Source organism: Narcine bancroftii, chromosome 2 (genome assembly GCF_036971445.1).
Source record: "Narcine bancroftii isolate sNarBan1 chromosome 2, sNarBan1.hap1, whole genome shotgun sequence".
Classification (NCBI taxonomy): Eukaryota; Metazoa; Chordata; class Chondrichthyes; order Torpediniformes; family Narcinidae; genus Narcine; species Narcine bancroftii.
Window position 1 is genome coordinate 87,698,407 of NC_091470.1, and position 16,406 is coordinate 87,714,812.

Below are 16,406 nucleotides of genomic sequence, written 5' to 3' on the forward strand. Positions count from 1 at the left end.
ATTGAAAACTTATCTCAAAGATATATTGGGAAATAGCTTGAGATTACCAGAAAGTAGCACCTATGAATATTTAATAACAGACACAATGATAATTTAAACATTTATTACAAACATGTACACCAAATGGCAATATAAAGAAGATGAAATAAAGTATAAACCGAAACAAAGTTGGGAAAAAGATTTAAACACAGAGATGAAGAACGAAACATGGAAGAAGTTGTGTATAGGAACAATGAGGAACACGATAAATAGTAGATTATGAATGATTCAATATAATTGGCTACACAGATTATATACCACTCCTCAGAAATTAAAAGCATCGGATAGAGGTTTTCATTGCAAACAAGACATTGGATCAACATTACATGCAATTTGGACATGCTCAAAAGTAAAAATTTTCTGGGAAGAACTAAACCTAATATTAAACAAAATCACAAAAAATAATATACCAAAAGAACCAAAAAAATTCTGTTAAATAATATAAAAGACAAAAAATTAGGACTAAAATTAGACAAAGCCCAAATAAGATTTATTATGATAGGACTAGCAGTTGCCAGAAAATGTATTATGACAACCTGGAAATTGGAAACAAACCTTAAAATACAAGAGTGGTTTACAGAAATGAACAAGTGTATTCCATGAGAAAAAAATTACATACAATCGGAAAGACAAGTGTACATTATTTGAACAAATTTGGGAACCATGCATAAAATATTTTGGAGAATGCCGACCACAAACCTCCATCTCGTAAAGCAAGATAAATATGGGCACAATAAGATTTAAATATGTAAAAGTGGGCGATACATTTTTTTCTTTTTTTTTGGTTATTTCTTTGTTTTAAGTGTTTTTTCATTTATTGATTTTTGATGAGGGGTGGGGAAGGGGAGAGAGGAATTGGGGGGAAAGAAAAAATGTCACTATGTATATATTGTTGATGATCATTTGTGGATGTTGTTATTGATATGACTCATAGCGCAAAAATTTTTTTAAAATTCCCTCTCCACACCAGACTCAAGTTTCAATTCATTATCATCTGCCTGTACATGGAAAACCAGGTGAGATCATGTTGGTCACACAATGCAATATTTGGAAAATTTGCTCAGTTACAGGATGATATTCATCAATCTCACAGCCTTCAGGAAGAAGCTATTTCCCTGCCTAGCAGTTCTAATTTTGATGCTTCTGCCCCTCCTTCCTGAATGTAGCAGGTCAAAGATACAATGTGATGGATGGAAAACGACTTCATTAATTCTTTGAGCCCCATTTTAGCAATGCTCCTGGTAAATGTTGCCCCCAGAGGAAATGGAAACCCCATGGATTTGTGAGATTTATTCCTTTCATGTTTTCTTCAACTGGAAAAAAAATGGCACCTAATAGCCGCAAGCCTTTGCGTGCAGCACTAACGGGGATCATCAGATAATCCCCTTTAGAACTATTGCAACTCAAACCCACAGCCTCAGAAACCAATTTCCCAGTAAGTAAAGCTGTACTAAGGACTTGGGTAGATGTTGCGAATATCAGGAATGGCAAACTCCATCAAACCACAGGCAATTCAAACAACCAGCACACAGGTCGTGTAAAGACTGTAGGCGATTCAAATAGCCGGCACACAGGTTTTTTTAAAGAAGACTCAATCACGTGGAGGGGCTACAGGTCAAACTAAGATGCCGGGCCCTGAGGGTAATGAACATCTGTGCCAACCAACTAGCTGAGTGTTCATGGACATTTTCAACCTCTCGTTGCTGCAGTTGGCGTTCCCACCTGCTTCAAAAGGACACCAATTATACTGGTGCCAAGAAGAGCATCATCCAGAAGTGCTCGCATCCACTTCGATGAAATGCTTTGAGAGATTGGTCATGGCCAAAATTGACGTAACCCAAGATCTGGATCCACTGCAATTTGCCTACTGCCATAACCGCTGCACAGCAGATGCAATCTCACTGGCTCTCCACTCAGCTCTGGATCAATTTGACCACAGCCACATGAATATCAGGATGATTTTCATCCATTATAGCTCAGCTTTCAACATCATCATACCCTCAGTGCTGGTCAATAAGCTCCAAAACCTGGAACTCTGCACCTCCCTCTACAAATGGATCCTTTACTTCCTCACCAAAAGACCACAGTCAGTTCAAATTAGAAACTACATCTCTACCTCAATGACATTTAATGTAGGTAAACCACAAGGGTGTGCGTTAAGTCCACTGCTCTACATTGAAAACGGTGTGCCTAGGCACAATTCAAGTGTCATCCACAAATTTGCCAATGACACTCTGGTTGTCAGCAGATCGCACACAGCAATGAGGAAGTGTACAGGAGGGAGATAGATCAGTGAGCTGAGAGGTGTCACAATCACAACCTAGCACTCAATGTTAGCAAAACTAAGGAACTCATTGTGCATTTCAAGAAGGGGAAACCAGAAGAATACAAACCAATCCTCATTGAGGAGTCCTCCCTGTCAATGCAATCAGGCAGTGTGGTGGGACTGAGTCGGCCAAAATGTTTGTCACCAAATTGTGGGTACATCCAGTATTTGATGGTAATATACTGACCCCCACCATTCAGATTATAAATGGCTACGATCCAGTTTGCATCTTTCTACGTTCACAAAATGATTTTATTGTTCTTGAATATCAAGAAAACTTTGGCTTGACAGTGGCATATTTGCTAGAAAGCTAAAAATATATGGTCCAGCAAGAAGAGATTGAAGTTCTACCTCTAAGGTCTGGTTGCCGTAAGCTACTCTTGTGCGATACTGCCATCGGCCAGTCATTGCGAGAGAGTAGTATATCATGTATCGCAAGTGCAGGAACAGTTTGGAATTCAAAGTTGAATGTACGGATTCAAACTGTCATAACTTATAAAAACCGTAAATTGGATCACCATAAGTAGGGGAGCACCTGTAGCAAATACCAGAGGTCATCTGCTCAAGGCGAGTGGAGGAAAGTTCAGGGGAAATGCCAGAGGCACAGAGAGTGGTGGGTGCCTGGAATACATTGCCAGGGATGGTGAGATAGAGGCTGTTACAATAGGGACATTCAAAAGTCTCTTAGATACTGTAGGCATATGGATGCAAGAAAAATAAAGGATTATTAGTGTGAGGTAGGGAAAAAAATTACATTGTTGTGAAGTAGGTTTACATAGGACAACATAATGTTATGAGCTGAAATTTCTGTATTGTGCTATAATGTTCTATGATCACAATTAGCAGGAAGAAGAGGTGCGCAAAAAACCTTGTGTATAGATTTAGGAATTCAGCAAACCTTCCATTTAGCTATGAATAATCACCCCACAAGATAAAGGTGGCTGCATTCACACAGTAAATATTCACGATTTGGCCTTTCAAGCTTTCAATAGTCCAAAAATATTCTCTAAAGGAAGAGCATCAAAAAATCTCCCATGCTTTGAAATTCAAAGAATTACAGTGTGGAAATTAGCATACATCAATAAACCAAAACATTTCAACAGGTCTAAACTTTACAATGAACCTGCACATTTGAAGTTCAAGGTTAACAATTCATTATTTCCACCTCCTTTGTCTGAAGTCTTACCGAATATGATTCAGAGAGGTGTCTCAGACCTTTTTTCAAGTACTGGAAATGCTTCTCCCTTTGTAGGACAGGCCTGTAAAACAGCACACATGATTGGATCAGCTAATTTATATAATTATACAGGAAGAACTGTTACTGTAAATTTGTATGTTCATTAATACATTCTCCCTTTCACTGTTATAATTTGAGAGGTTAAGCAAACAATTGCAAACTGTGAAATGTATAATTCCAAAATACAGGTTCCAAGTTACACTATGAATGGATGGATTGAAATATTTTCAATGGTTAATTGTGCAAATTATAGTCTTCCTGCACTCATTTTCAGTAAAGGAAGAAATTACGAAGGTGCAGGATTACTTCACGAAGACAAAATGAGAGGCCCAGTTAGAAAATGTGCTAAAACAAATTGTAAATTCCTAGAATTTTGAACAAATGGACTTGATCTTAAACACACATCACTCAAGATTGAAGGTGCTGTAACTCATACAAACAGATTACATATCTCACTATTCCCAAAGCTATCTCAGTTTATTGCACTGAAGTGTAATTGTATTTGAGGCTGCATCACCAATCATAAACTGTTACTTGAGGTATGGCTTCTGTCCTTGCTAAATAAACTGAATGTACTTCATTGCGTATTTCAGAGAACAACAGAATTTAATAGAAAATTTTAATATTCTAAAAACTGACATTGGACAAAATCTGGATATTTCTAAAATACATTTGGATAGCGTGGTTAGCACAACGCTGTTACAGAGCCAGCAATCTTGGTTTGAATCCACCGTTGTCTGTAAAGAGTTCATACATTCTCCTCGTGTCTACGTTCATTTCCTCCAGGTGCTCCAGTTTCCTCCTATTTTGCAAAGATGTATGTGGTTGGTTAGATAATTGGTCACCTAGGTGTATCTGGGTGCCATGGGCTCAAGGGCCAGAAGGGCCTGTTACCTGCATCTCTAAAGTGTATGAAACATTGAACTACTCTCTCTCTCCAGCTTTACTGCTTTATTTAAAAGTGGCTGACCGTCTAAATTGTATCCTCCAACTCAATCCAACCCAGCCTGAAGCATTGCACTGCATAATTGTTGACAGGAGGAATACTTGTTAAATACTTTCTTTTGCTCCAAACTTCAGTTTTTCCAAAAGCTAAATGTAGCAGACTTGGTTCCCAAAAGTGCCAGGTTTTGGTCATTGCTCATGAACAGAAGAAATTAATCCTGTTAAGGAGGGCGAAATATACAGTGAACTTGCCAGAATGTGTTGCAAAGTACAAACTCGTACATAAACTGAGAGGATACTTAAGTTTGCAAACCAGACCTCACTCAGTTTATCATTTGGATTAGGAGGCCCCAGGAAAATTATACTATTGTGGCGGCGCACATCCTCGTGGCGAACCAACTCCTCTTGTATCACCACGTGGCGGACTCCAGCACCCCTTCCAGTGTGCACCCTGGGCAGTGATTATGATGTCACAATGGACCAGGTGACTGAGCTCGTGCTGCCCTTAAAGGGACGTGCTGAATTTGAATAAAACAGTCGTTAACGACCCTCAACGTGGTGGCTGTGTTTCTTCCACTGCTCACACCACCACACTATCAAAATTACAGGATGTTATATTGATGAACTGTTGAATTCTTTTGTCCCACTTTCAATATTTTGCCAGTCCCAAATGATAACAGGACCCCATTATCACAACGAACTCTACAACTGCTGCAATGCATTCAGAAATGTGTTCACCAATGATGGAAATCTGGACTAAATAATACTAAGCAAAAGGGGCAGCAAGGTTGGCGCAACGCCTTTACAGTGCCAGCAATCAGGACCAGACCTTGGTTCGAATCCCGCACTATCTGTAAGGAGTTTGTACTTTCTCCCCTTGTCTGTGTGGGTTTTCTCCGGGGGTTTCGTTCCACCCTTAATGGAGTGTAAATTGGGCAGCATGGACTCAGAGGGCCAACTTGGTATGTTACAGTGTTATATGTCTAAATGTTTAAAAAGAGGCTTGCATGACAACTTTGCTCCCCTCAATCGACTCCATCTACATCTCCCACTTCCAAGGAAAGGCACCCAACATATTGAAAGACCCATCACACCTCAGTCAGTCTCTGCTCTCTCCTACCATCAAGGAGGTTTAAGAATATGAAACTTAGAGACAGTTTCTTCCCTGCAGCTATCAGGATCCTGAATCAACCCCATAACAGTGCTCTCATGCTGCCCTTGCTTGATGCACATTATTCACCTTACTTTTCATTTGAGTCCTAAACTCTGTACATAGTGTTCTTTATACTGCTGTACGTAATGCTAGAGATAACCGGTTTGTCTATTCACAGAAGAACCCTTCTCACTGTACTAGATATTTTGTGACAAATAAACAGACTTAAAGCTTTCAATACTTTAAAGATTAGTATTATTTAAACCATGGTTAAGGGAATAGGAGCTTATATGGGAAAAATAATGATGGATTCACACATGCTGAAGTAAACCAATAAAAAAGAATGGACCTCAATCAATTCACATGAAAGTTTCAAGCACCTGCTGTTTTTAGTGGTATTGTCACTGGCTTTTAGCTAGGCTGTTGACTCTTTCAGTCGGAGCTGCTGCAATGTTCATGGACAATGAGGTGGGAGATTTTTCTCATAAGCTTCATTCTCAATTCAAGAAAATTGTTGCTTGTTGCTTGTCATGTCATGTTGCTAGTTTGCCTGGTGCACAGAACCACATAAACTGCATTTAGATTCTTTAGGCAGCTCCTGGTTGAAGGTTTGATTCTTTATAGAACTAAATTATACCCATTTACAAAACTTCTAGGAACCCATAAATGGTTCAGATGAGATGGTAGAGACCCAACATTTAACACTCAATTACCCAGTGTTTTGTCTAAGTGCTTTTACATTTAACTAAAATAGTCCAAAATATACGATGGATCTTGCATTGGCTGTAGTTCACTCCAAATCTACTTCAATGTATATCCTTATATTAAAATATGAATAATTCACATAAACACACCTTTTGTGCAAAAGAGTTCAGGTTCAATCTCGAAGGTACTAGGTCAATTCTGAAGAAAGCTCAGGCTTTACGATGATTATTAACTACAGTACAACTCCGATTATCTGAAATTGATTCTCAGAAATCCTCATTTATCCAAAATCTTTTCAGAGCTGAAGTGACCACACAGGATGAAAAAAAATTAACTTGCCATGAAATTAGAACGATTGTCGTCGTTTCAGGTAACTCCCTCTCCTCTCTCTTTCCATTTCTTCTTTACCTTCCCCCATTGACTTTTCTCCCCAACTCTCCATGTCAAACTGAGTGCCACTGTCTCCCAGCCGCAAGCGGTTGGAAGAATCGCTTGTCTCGGCGTCATCAAGGAGAGCAGCCTCCCAGGCAGGAGTGAGATGTTAGGCTCAGTGGTGTTCCCTCCCTCCTCGGCACACTGGATGCCGACAATGATTCTGAATCCTCCCCTCAGCCTATTTCCCTAGTGTGCGTGTACAGTAGGCCGAGGGGAAGATTCGGAGTTGATACCTCTGGTGACCAGGGAGACAGGAGCCCGCGGACTCGCCAGTGAGAATGTTCCACCGGCCCAGGAATCCTCCCCAGGGATCAGCAGCAGTGGTGGGTTCATGCCAGGGATTGGCAATTGGGAGGTCTTGGTGATCAGTGGCAGGTAGTTGGGTTTGTCTTGGAGATCAGCAGTGCTGGCTGGGTTCATCTCGGAGATTGACGGCGACCAGAATTTCTTTTGGTGAGAATTAAACATTTTAATGCTTAATAAGTCTTCCCTTGTTGCTTTCTGCTGTTTAAACATTGATACAAGTGATTTGTGTTGCTACTGGGCGGTTTTTAAAAAAATGACTGTTCTCCTAAAAAAAACGTTTTATCCGACATATGTGTGGCCCCAACCATTTTGGATAATCAGTATTGTAATCTAGCAAAACCGTGTAAAGGCTTGCTTTGAGACACAATATAACACAACTGGAAGAGCGGGTTATTTCAATTCATTGATCCTGCTCTGCTGTTCAACAATATAATACCTCATGTTAAAAATGTAATCAATTTGTTTTGAATCTACTCAACTGAAAATCAACAAAGTGTATCAAAAACCGTAATTTCCACACTCCCAGCCAATAAGAATATTTGTGTTTTTTAAAATCTTCCATTTACATTTATTATTTTTCTCTCTCGTGTGTTAAAATTCATGTGTTTTTATATTCCTGGGAAACTGCAGCCTTATATTGCATCTGTACATCATACATACGTGTATGGCAATTAATTCTTCATTCATTCAATAACTTAAATTTGGAGTTGATACTAAACTTTTGCTTCTCTGCATCTGGCCAGCACACTAAGATAAATCTTAATTCCATATTTAAAACAAAATAGGATAAATGCACAAATTGAAGAAGAAAGACACATGGAGGAGTCACGTGATGGAGTAGTGGCCGGTCGGGAAAACCAGCCCTCTCCAGAAAAATAGGGAAAAAGTTAGGAAGAGACAAAGCACAACAAAAATAAAATATAAGAAATAGAAGATAAAGTTACAGAGAAGGGAAAGAAGATGGCACCCAAGAAGGAAAAAGTAAAAAGAACCGAAAAAAAAGTTGAAAAGTCGCCGGAGAAGTAAGAAGAAGGCCTTACCTGCACGAATGAACAGGGAGCTGTGGTGGCGAGGAGCGCCTGATCCCCGAGGTTAGTGCCTGCCCTGCGGAGTCTCGACCATCTGGCCGATGGACTTCAAAAATGGCTCTCGGAGCCAAACAAAAGTGCTCAGTGCGCAATCATAGGAAAAAGAGGACACCGATGGGAGAGGGCTCAGCAGAGGAGCGGGAAGCCACATCCCAAACAGCTGAGGGACGCCTGACACCAGGACGCACAGCTGGAGGACAAGGAAGGCGGCAGAGGAGGGAGCGAGGAAACAGATGCGGGAGAAAGACAGAGGGTGACCAACAAGAGGATCAATGACAGGAGGCCCAACAGACGAGCAGCCCAAGAGGGGAGGATCAGCAGCAAAAGGCCCAGCAAGAGGAGTCCCGACAAAGAGATACAAGCAGCTCATCAGGAAAAACAGAAGAGACACAGACACAAAGAAGAGAAGAAGAAGACACAAACACAGGTACAGACACAGAAGAGGAAGAAGAAGACCAAGATCTTCACAGAGAAATAGAAGGTAAAACTGATGGACAGAATATAGATAAAGCTTTTTCTGAAGAACAAATGAGATCATTAAAAGAAAGATTATCATTAGAATTGAGTGCAATTAAAATGAAAATGAAAAGAGCAAAAGATAAAATGCAAAGTTTAGAGCTGGTCATGACAGAAATAGGGAAAAGAGTAGAGAATGTGGAAGAGCGGGAAACGGTTATAGAAATGGAAGTAAATGACTTAAGAGAAAAATTGGAAGAAAGTGACAAAAAAATTAGAGACACAAGAGTTTTTATCTCAGAAAATTGATATGTTGGAAAATTATAGTAGACGAAACAATATAAAAATAATGGGCCTGAAGGAGGATGAAGAAGGCACAGACATGAAGGAATTTTATTTTTTGAAGACTTTATTTAAAATTTTATAACATGAATACAATAGAGAATTACATTTAAAGAAATTTTTTTTTTAAATTAACATGGTATGATTACAATATTACATCAGAAAACTACACAAAATAACCCCCCTGTTAATTGTAACATTATTAGTAATCTAACTTAAAATTAGTCCAACCCTCCCCCCCAAAATAAAGAGTGAAGAGTTAATAAAATTAACATTATATATAGAAAAAAAATACCCACCTACAAAAAAGAGATAAAACTTAACCTAAAAAAAATTCTAACAACAAAAAATTTTTTTTATCAATACTAAAATATCACGCTTAAACATATATTTAAATCAAACTTAAATACATATAATTAGCAAACGGAGTCCACTTTAACTTATAAAAAGACATCTTATCCTGAATTGAAAAAGATATCCTTTCCATAGTCAAACAAAATTTCATCTCCAAATACCACTTATCTAAAGTTAGTATATTTTTATCTTTCCAAGTAAGTGCTATACATTTCTTAGCCACGACTAAAGCTAAATAGAAAAAGGAAATCTGATAATCCTCTAAACCTAAATCAATTAATGATTGCATGTTCTCTAATAAAAATATATCGGGATCTAATACAAGATGGATATTATATAAACTGTTAAAAATAGATTGAATACCTTTCCAAAACTGTTGCAATCGATCACAAAGCCAAACAGTATGCAAAAAAGTATTGGCCGTCTGATCACATCGAAAAGACATGAAGGAATTTATAAAAGAATGGATCCCGAAGGTCCTGGGAATGACAAAAATGCAGGAAGAAATGGAAATAGAAAGGGCACACAGAACACTTGCTCCGAAACCACAGACACATCAAAAACCAAGATTCATCTTAGTAAAATTTTTGAGATATACGACAAGAGAAAATATACTGGAGTGGGCAAGGAATAAAGTTAAAGAAGATAATAAACTATTGGAATACAAGGGTCAAAAAATATTTTTTTACCCAGACATAAGTTTTGAACTCTTAAAGAGGAGGAAGGAGTTTAATACAGCGAAAATGATTTTATGGAAAAAAGGTTACAAATTCATGTTAAGACATTTTAAAAATATTTAAACCCGGGGAGAAAAACAGACTGTTCTTGGATCCAGAGGAAGCGCAAGAATTTGCAGAACGTTTGCAGGACAGAAGAAGAGATGAAGAGATGTAACAAGAATGAAGAACAGCGATAAAGTATATATGAAGATGTAAAAACAATGTATATGTAAAGAACTAAAGAGGGAAAAGAGAAGGGAAGGAAGGAAGGCCGGAAAAAGAGAGCTTTCTTATTTGTGTAAAAAAAAAGTGTTTTCTGGGGAGTGCTGGGGGGAGAGGGAATAACCATCACTGCAAAATCAGTTGACGCTTGCGAGCAAGATCGCAATCCAAATGGAAAGAGGAGTTGTGGTTGCCCAGCAAGGGATAAGGGGCAACACAGAGAGGTGGGGGGAGCATTTGAGGTTAAGGTATTATTGGGTGTGGGAAATGCTGGGGTATTTTATGTTTTAAATGTGTTATCGTACATTAAATTTAATAAGGGAAAATTAAGAGATGAAAATAGGAAAAAGGGGGATGTAGGTGGCGAGGAGGTGGAAAAGAGGTGTAAGCAAGATACAAGATGGCCACATTGAACTATATAACTATAAACTTTAATGGAATACATAACCAAATTAAAAGGAAGAGGATACTAACTTTATTGAAGAAGGAAAAAATAGATATAGCATTTGTGCAGGAAACACAGCTAACTGAAGTGGAACATAACAAATTAAAGAGAGACTGGGTAGGACACGTAGCAGCAGCATCCTATAATTCAAAAGCTAGGGGTGTAGCCATATTAGTTAACAAAAATGTACCAATCAAAATAGAGGAGGAAATAATAGATCCAGCAGGGAGGTATGTAATGATAAAGTGTCAAATATACTCAGAATTTTGGATTTGCTCAATATATATGTGCCTAACGAGGAGGATCAAAAGTTTATGCAGGATATTTTTTTTTTAAGATTGCAGACAAACAAGGAAATATATTGATAGGAGGGGATTTTAACCTTAATTTGGATCCAATGTTGGATAAAACTGGACAAAAGACAAGCAAAAAGAATAAAGTAGCCAAATTTAAGGTTAAATCAATGCAGGAAATGAAACTTATGGATATATGGAGGAAGCAACAGCCAAGAGAGAAGGGATATTCATATTATTCGAGTAGGCACAAAACATACTCAAGGATTTTGTTGTCGGCCCATATTCAAGGGAGAGTTAGGAAAACTGAGTATAAAGCTAGACTACTATCAGATCATTCACCCCTATTATTAGCAAAAGAACTGGAGGACATCCCATCAAGAACATATAGATGGAGGTTAAACTCCATGCGACTTAAAAGTCAGGAATTTAGGGAGTTTATTGAATGCCAAATTAAAACATATTTTGAAATATTTAGTGAAAGATAAATTTATATTATGCGACACAATGGAAGCCTTCATTAGAGGACAAATAATAACTTATGTCACTAAGATGAAAAAGGATTACAATAGGGAAATAGAGCAGTTGGAAAGGGAGATAGTAAGTACAGAAAAGGAATTAGTAAAAAGGGATGATATAACGAAAAGGAGAGAATTGGCGGACAAAAAAATTAAATAAGAAACATTACAAACGTATAAGGTGGAGAAGAACATAATGAAAATAAAGTAAAAGTATTACGAACTGGAAGAAAAGAAACACATAAAATATTAGCCTGGCAACTTAAAACAGAACAAACTAAAAGAATTGTATTGGCATCAAGGAAAAAGATCAAACAAATGACATATAACCCAACAGAGATTAATGAGAACTTTAAGGAATTTTATGAACAATTATACCAAACTGAGAACGAGGGGAAAGATAATAAAATAGAGGAATTTTTAACTGAAATTGAACTACTGTAATTGCAAGAAAAGGAACAAAACAAACTAATAAAACCATTTAAAATAGAGGAAGTACAGGATATATTAAAAAAGATGCCGAACAGTGAAACACCAGGAGAGGATGGATTTCCAATAGAATTTTATAAAACATTTAAAGAGTTATTAATTCCTCCTCTCCTGGAAGTAATGAACCAGGTAGAAGAAACACAAAACTTGCCAGATTCATGTATGACAGCAATAATTACAGCAATACCAAAGACGGGGAAGGATCCATTAACATCAGCATCATATAGACCAATATCTCTACTTAACTCAGATTATAAAATAATAGTGAAATTATTAGCAAACAGATTGGCCAATTGTGTACCAAAATTAGTAAAACAAGATCAAACTGGATTTATTAAGAAAAGACGAACAGCGGACAATGTCTGTAAACTTATTAATCTAATTCATGCAGTTCAAGGAAATTAGAAACCAACAGTGGCTATTGCTTTAGACTCAGAAAAAGCCTTTGACAGAGTAGACTGGAACTACTTATTTAAAGTATTACAGAAGTTCAATCTGCCAGAAAAATACATTAATTGGATTAAAGCATTGTATAATGGACCGTTGGCAAAGGTAGCAGTAAATGGATATGTATCGAATCAATTTAAATTAAGGTCAACTAGACAGGGATGTCCATTATCCCCCTCATTGTTTGCCTTAGAAATAGAACCTGTCTGTCCCGCATCGGACTTGTCAGCCACAAACGAGCCTGCAGCTGATGTGGACTTTTACCCCCTCCATAAATCTTCGTCCGCGAAGCCAAGCCAAAGAAAGAAGAACCTTTGGCAGAACTGATAAGAATCGAAAATAAAATAAAAGGGATAAAAATAAAGGAGGAGTATAAAATCAGCTTATTTGCAGATGACATCATAGTATACCTAACAGAACCAGAGATATCAATAAAAGAATTACATAAGAAATTGAAGGAATATGGAGAAATATTGGCGTACAAGATCAACGCAAATAAAAGTGAAGTGATGCCAATGAGTAACGCGGATTATACAGAATTTAAAAAAGAATCACCATTTAAATGGCAAACACAAGCAATCCGATACCTAGGTATCAGGTTAGATAATAACTTAAGCCACTTGTACAAACTAAATTATCAACCACTAATAAAGAAATTGCAGGAAGACTTAGAACATTGGAAAGAATTACCGCTAACTGCATTAAAATAAATGTGTTCCCAAGAATACAATACTTATTTCAAACGTTACTAATTCCCTTAACAGAATTTTTTTTTAATGAACTAAGGAGAACAATATAGAAATTCTTGTGGAAAGGAAGGACACCAAGGGTAGCGTTAGATAAATTAACAGAGAGGTATAATCAAGGTTGTTTGCAGTTACCAAACTTTAGAAATTATATAGAGCTGCACAATTAAGATATTTATCAGATTTTTACCAGACAAAGGAAAAACCAGACTGGACTAAGATAGAACTAGATAAAATAGGGGAGAAGGTACCGAAACATATACTTTCTAAGTGGGATAAAAGCTCACCAGTATTGCGTCATTTACTTAATATATGGAAGAAGATGAGGAGTCACGTGATGGAGTAGTGGCCGGTAGGAGAATACCAGCCCTCTCCAGAAAAGAAGGAAAAAAGTTTAAAAAAAAGCAAAGCTACAGACACACAAACTACAACAAATAAAAAATAACAGTGTGGAGGAAAAGGCACCAAAGAAAGAAAAGCCAAAAACATCAGGAAGAAAAGAAGGAAAGATGCCAGAAGAGAAAGGTAAAGGCCTTACCTGTACGAAGAAGCAGGGACCCGCCGTGGAAAGAGGAGCCCACTCCCTGAGGTCAGTGGAAACCCCGAAGGGTCGCGACCCACCGAACACAGGACTACAAGGATAGCTCAAGGAGCCAAACAGAGGTGCGCAACTGCGCATGACAAAGACAACACCAACGGGAGGGGGGACCAGCTGTGGAGTGGAACTCCACAGCTTGAACAGCTGAGTAAGACCGGACAGCATGGCTCCCAGCGGGAAGATATAGAAAATAATGGGAACGTGAGGGACGAGAATGAAAAAGGGAAATCAGAGACACAGCAGATGACCAGCCCAGAGGAAGAGGACCAACATCAAGACACCATTAAAAAAAAATACCCAGCAAACTGAGATAAACAGCCTAACAAGAAAGTCAGAAGAGACACAGATATAAGGAAGAGAGGTAGGTCCTGGAGTGGACACAGGGGAAGAGGAGGAAGAGCATCAAGCTCTGCACAGAGAAATGGAAAATGAAGGGAATGAAAAAATTTTCAAGAATATATGGAAGCATTAAAAGAATGGCTGACACGAGAATTTAGTGAAATAAAAAGAAGAATAAAAGGTACAGAATAAAAAGTGAGTAGATTAGAGATGGTCATGACAGAAATAGGGAAAAAAGTAGACAAGGTGGAGGAACGAGAAACAGCCTTAGAAATGGAAGTGGACGACTTAAAAAGGAAATTGGAAGAATCTAATAAAAAAGTTAAAGAAACACAGGAGATGTTAGCACAGAAGATGGATATAATGGAAAACTATAATAGGAGATACAATATAAAGATAGTGGGCCTTAAGGAAGATGAAGAAGGCAAAGATATGAAAGAATTTATAAAAGAATGGATCCCCAGGGTCCTAGGAATGCCAGGAATACAGGAAGGAATGGAAATAGAAAGGACATTAGCCCCAAAACCACAGCCACAACAAAACCAAGATCCATTCTAGTAAAATTCCTGAGATATATGACAAGAGAAAATATATTGGAGAAGGCAATGAAAAAAATGAGAGAAGACAAAAAGCCACTGGAATACAAAAGTCAAATTTTTTTTTTCTACCCAGACATAAGTTTTGAGCCCCTGAAGAAGAGAAAGGAGTTTAACGCAGCAAAATCGATCCTATGGAAGAAAGGCTATAAATTTATGTTAAGATATCCAGCGGTGCTTAAAATAGTTATCCCAGGGCAGCAAAGCAGACTGTTCTCGGATCCGGAGAAAACATGAGAATTTGCAGAACGCCTGCAAAACAGACAGAGAGATGAAGAGATGTAACAAGAACAAGAATGACGACAAATGGTACGTTGGCCTTCATATCAAGAGGATTTGAGTATAGGAATAAGGATACCTTACTGCAGTTGTACAGAGCCTTGGTGAGACCACACCTGGAGTATTGTGTGCAGTTTTGGTCGCCTTATCTGAGGAAGGATGTTCTTGCAATGGAGGGAGTGCAGAGGCGATTCACCAGGCTGATACCTGGAATGGCAGGAATGACTTATGAGGAAAGATTGCGCAAATTGGGATTGTACTCGCTGGAGTTTAGAACATTGAGAGGTGATCTCATAGAGACATAAAAAATTCTGGCAGGACTGGACAGAATGGATGCGGAAGGGATGATTCCGATGGTTCGAGGATAATAGGCAAACCATTTAGAACCGAGATGAGGATGAATTTCTTTCCCCAGAGGGTGGTGAATCTGTGGAATTCATTGCCACAGAGAGCAGTAGAGGCAGGTTCATTGAATATATTTAAGAGGGAATTAGATATATTTCTTCAGTATAAGGGAATTAGGGGTAACAGAGAGAAGGCAGGGACGGGGTACTGAACTTTAAGATCAGCCATGATCTCATTGAATGGCGGAGCAGGCTCGAAGAGCCAAATGACCTACTCCTGCTCCTATCTTCTATGTTTCAATGACAAACTTTATATAAAGAAGAAAAATAATGTATAAGTAAGATCTAAGAAGGGGAAGAAAGGGAAGAAAGGAGGTAAGGGGGGAATTAAGAGGGTGAGCTTTGTTATATATGAAGATAAAAGTCTTTTCTGGAGGGGGCTGGGTGGGGGAGAATAACAGTCAATGCGAAATCAGTTGACGCTTGCGAGCGGGTTCACAATCCAAATGGAGAGGGGAGATATGGTTGCCCGGCAAGAAACAAGGGGCAACTCAGAGAGGGGCGAGACATTTGGGGTTAAGGGAATTTTAGATGTGGGAATAGTGGAAACATTTTATGTTTTAGAAGTGTTGTCTTACAGTGTGTTCAAAAAAGGAAAACAGAAATGGATAAGGAGGAAAGGTGGTGATGAGGAAGCAGAAATGAAAGTTAAACAAAGTATGAAATGGACATGTTGAACTATATGACTATAAATATTAACGGAATACATAACGAAATCAAAAGGAAGAAGCTGTTAAATTTACTGAAGAAAGAAAAAATTGACATAGCATTTGTGCAAGAAGCACATCTAACTGAAGTGGAAGACAAGAAATTAAGGAGAGACTAGGTAGGGCACGTAACGGCAGCATCATATAATTCATAAGCCAGAGGAGTAGCCATATTAATCAATAAAAATGTACCAATCAAAATAGGAGGAGGAAATAAT

At 38.2% G+C, this 16,406-nt stretch overlaps 1 protein-coding gene across 3 annotated transcripts in view; it reads right to left on the minus strand.

Annotated features, from left to right (window-relative positions):
* The window catches only part of fntb (farnesyltransferase, CAAX box, subunit beta), a 106,038-nt gene that overhangs the window by 59,867 nt on the left and 29,765 nt on the right, over positions 1-16,406 (minus strand). For all 3 annotated transcript variants that reach the window (XM_069917391.1, XM_069917390.1, XM_069917392.1), the window contains exon 3: positions 3,552-3,624. In XM_069917391.1, the coding sequence (XP_069773492.1) occupies positions 3,552-3,624 (73 nt within the window). The remainder of the gene's footprint in view (positions 1-3,551; positions 3,625-16,406) is intronic.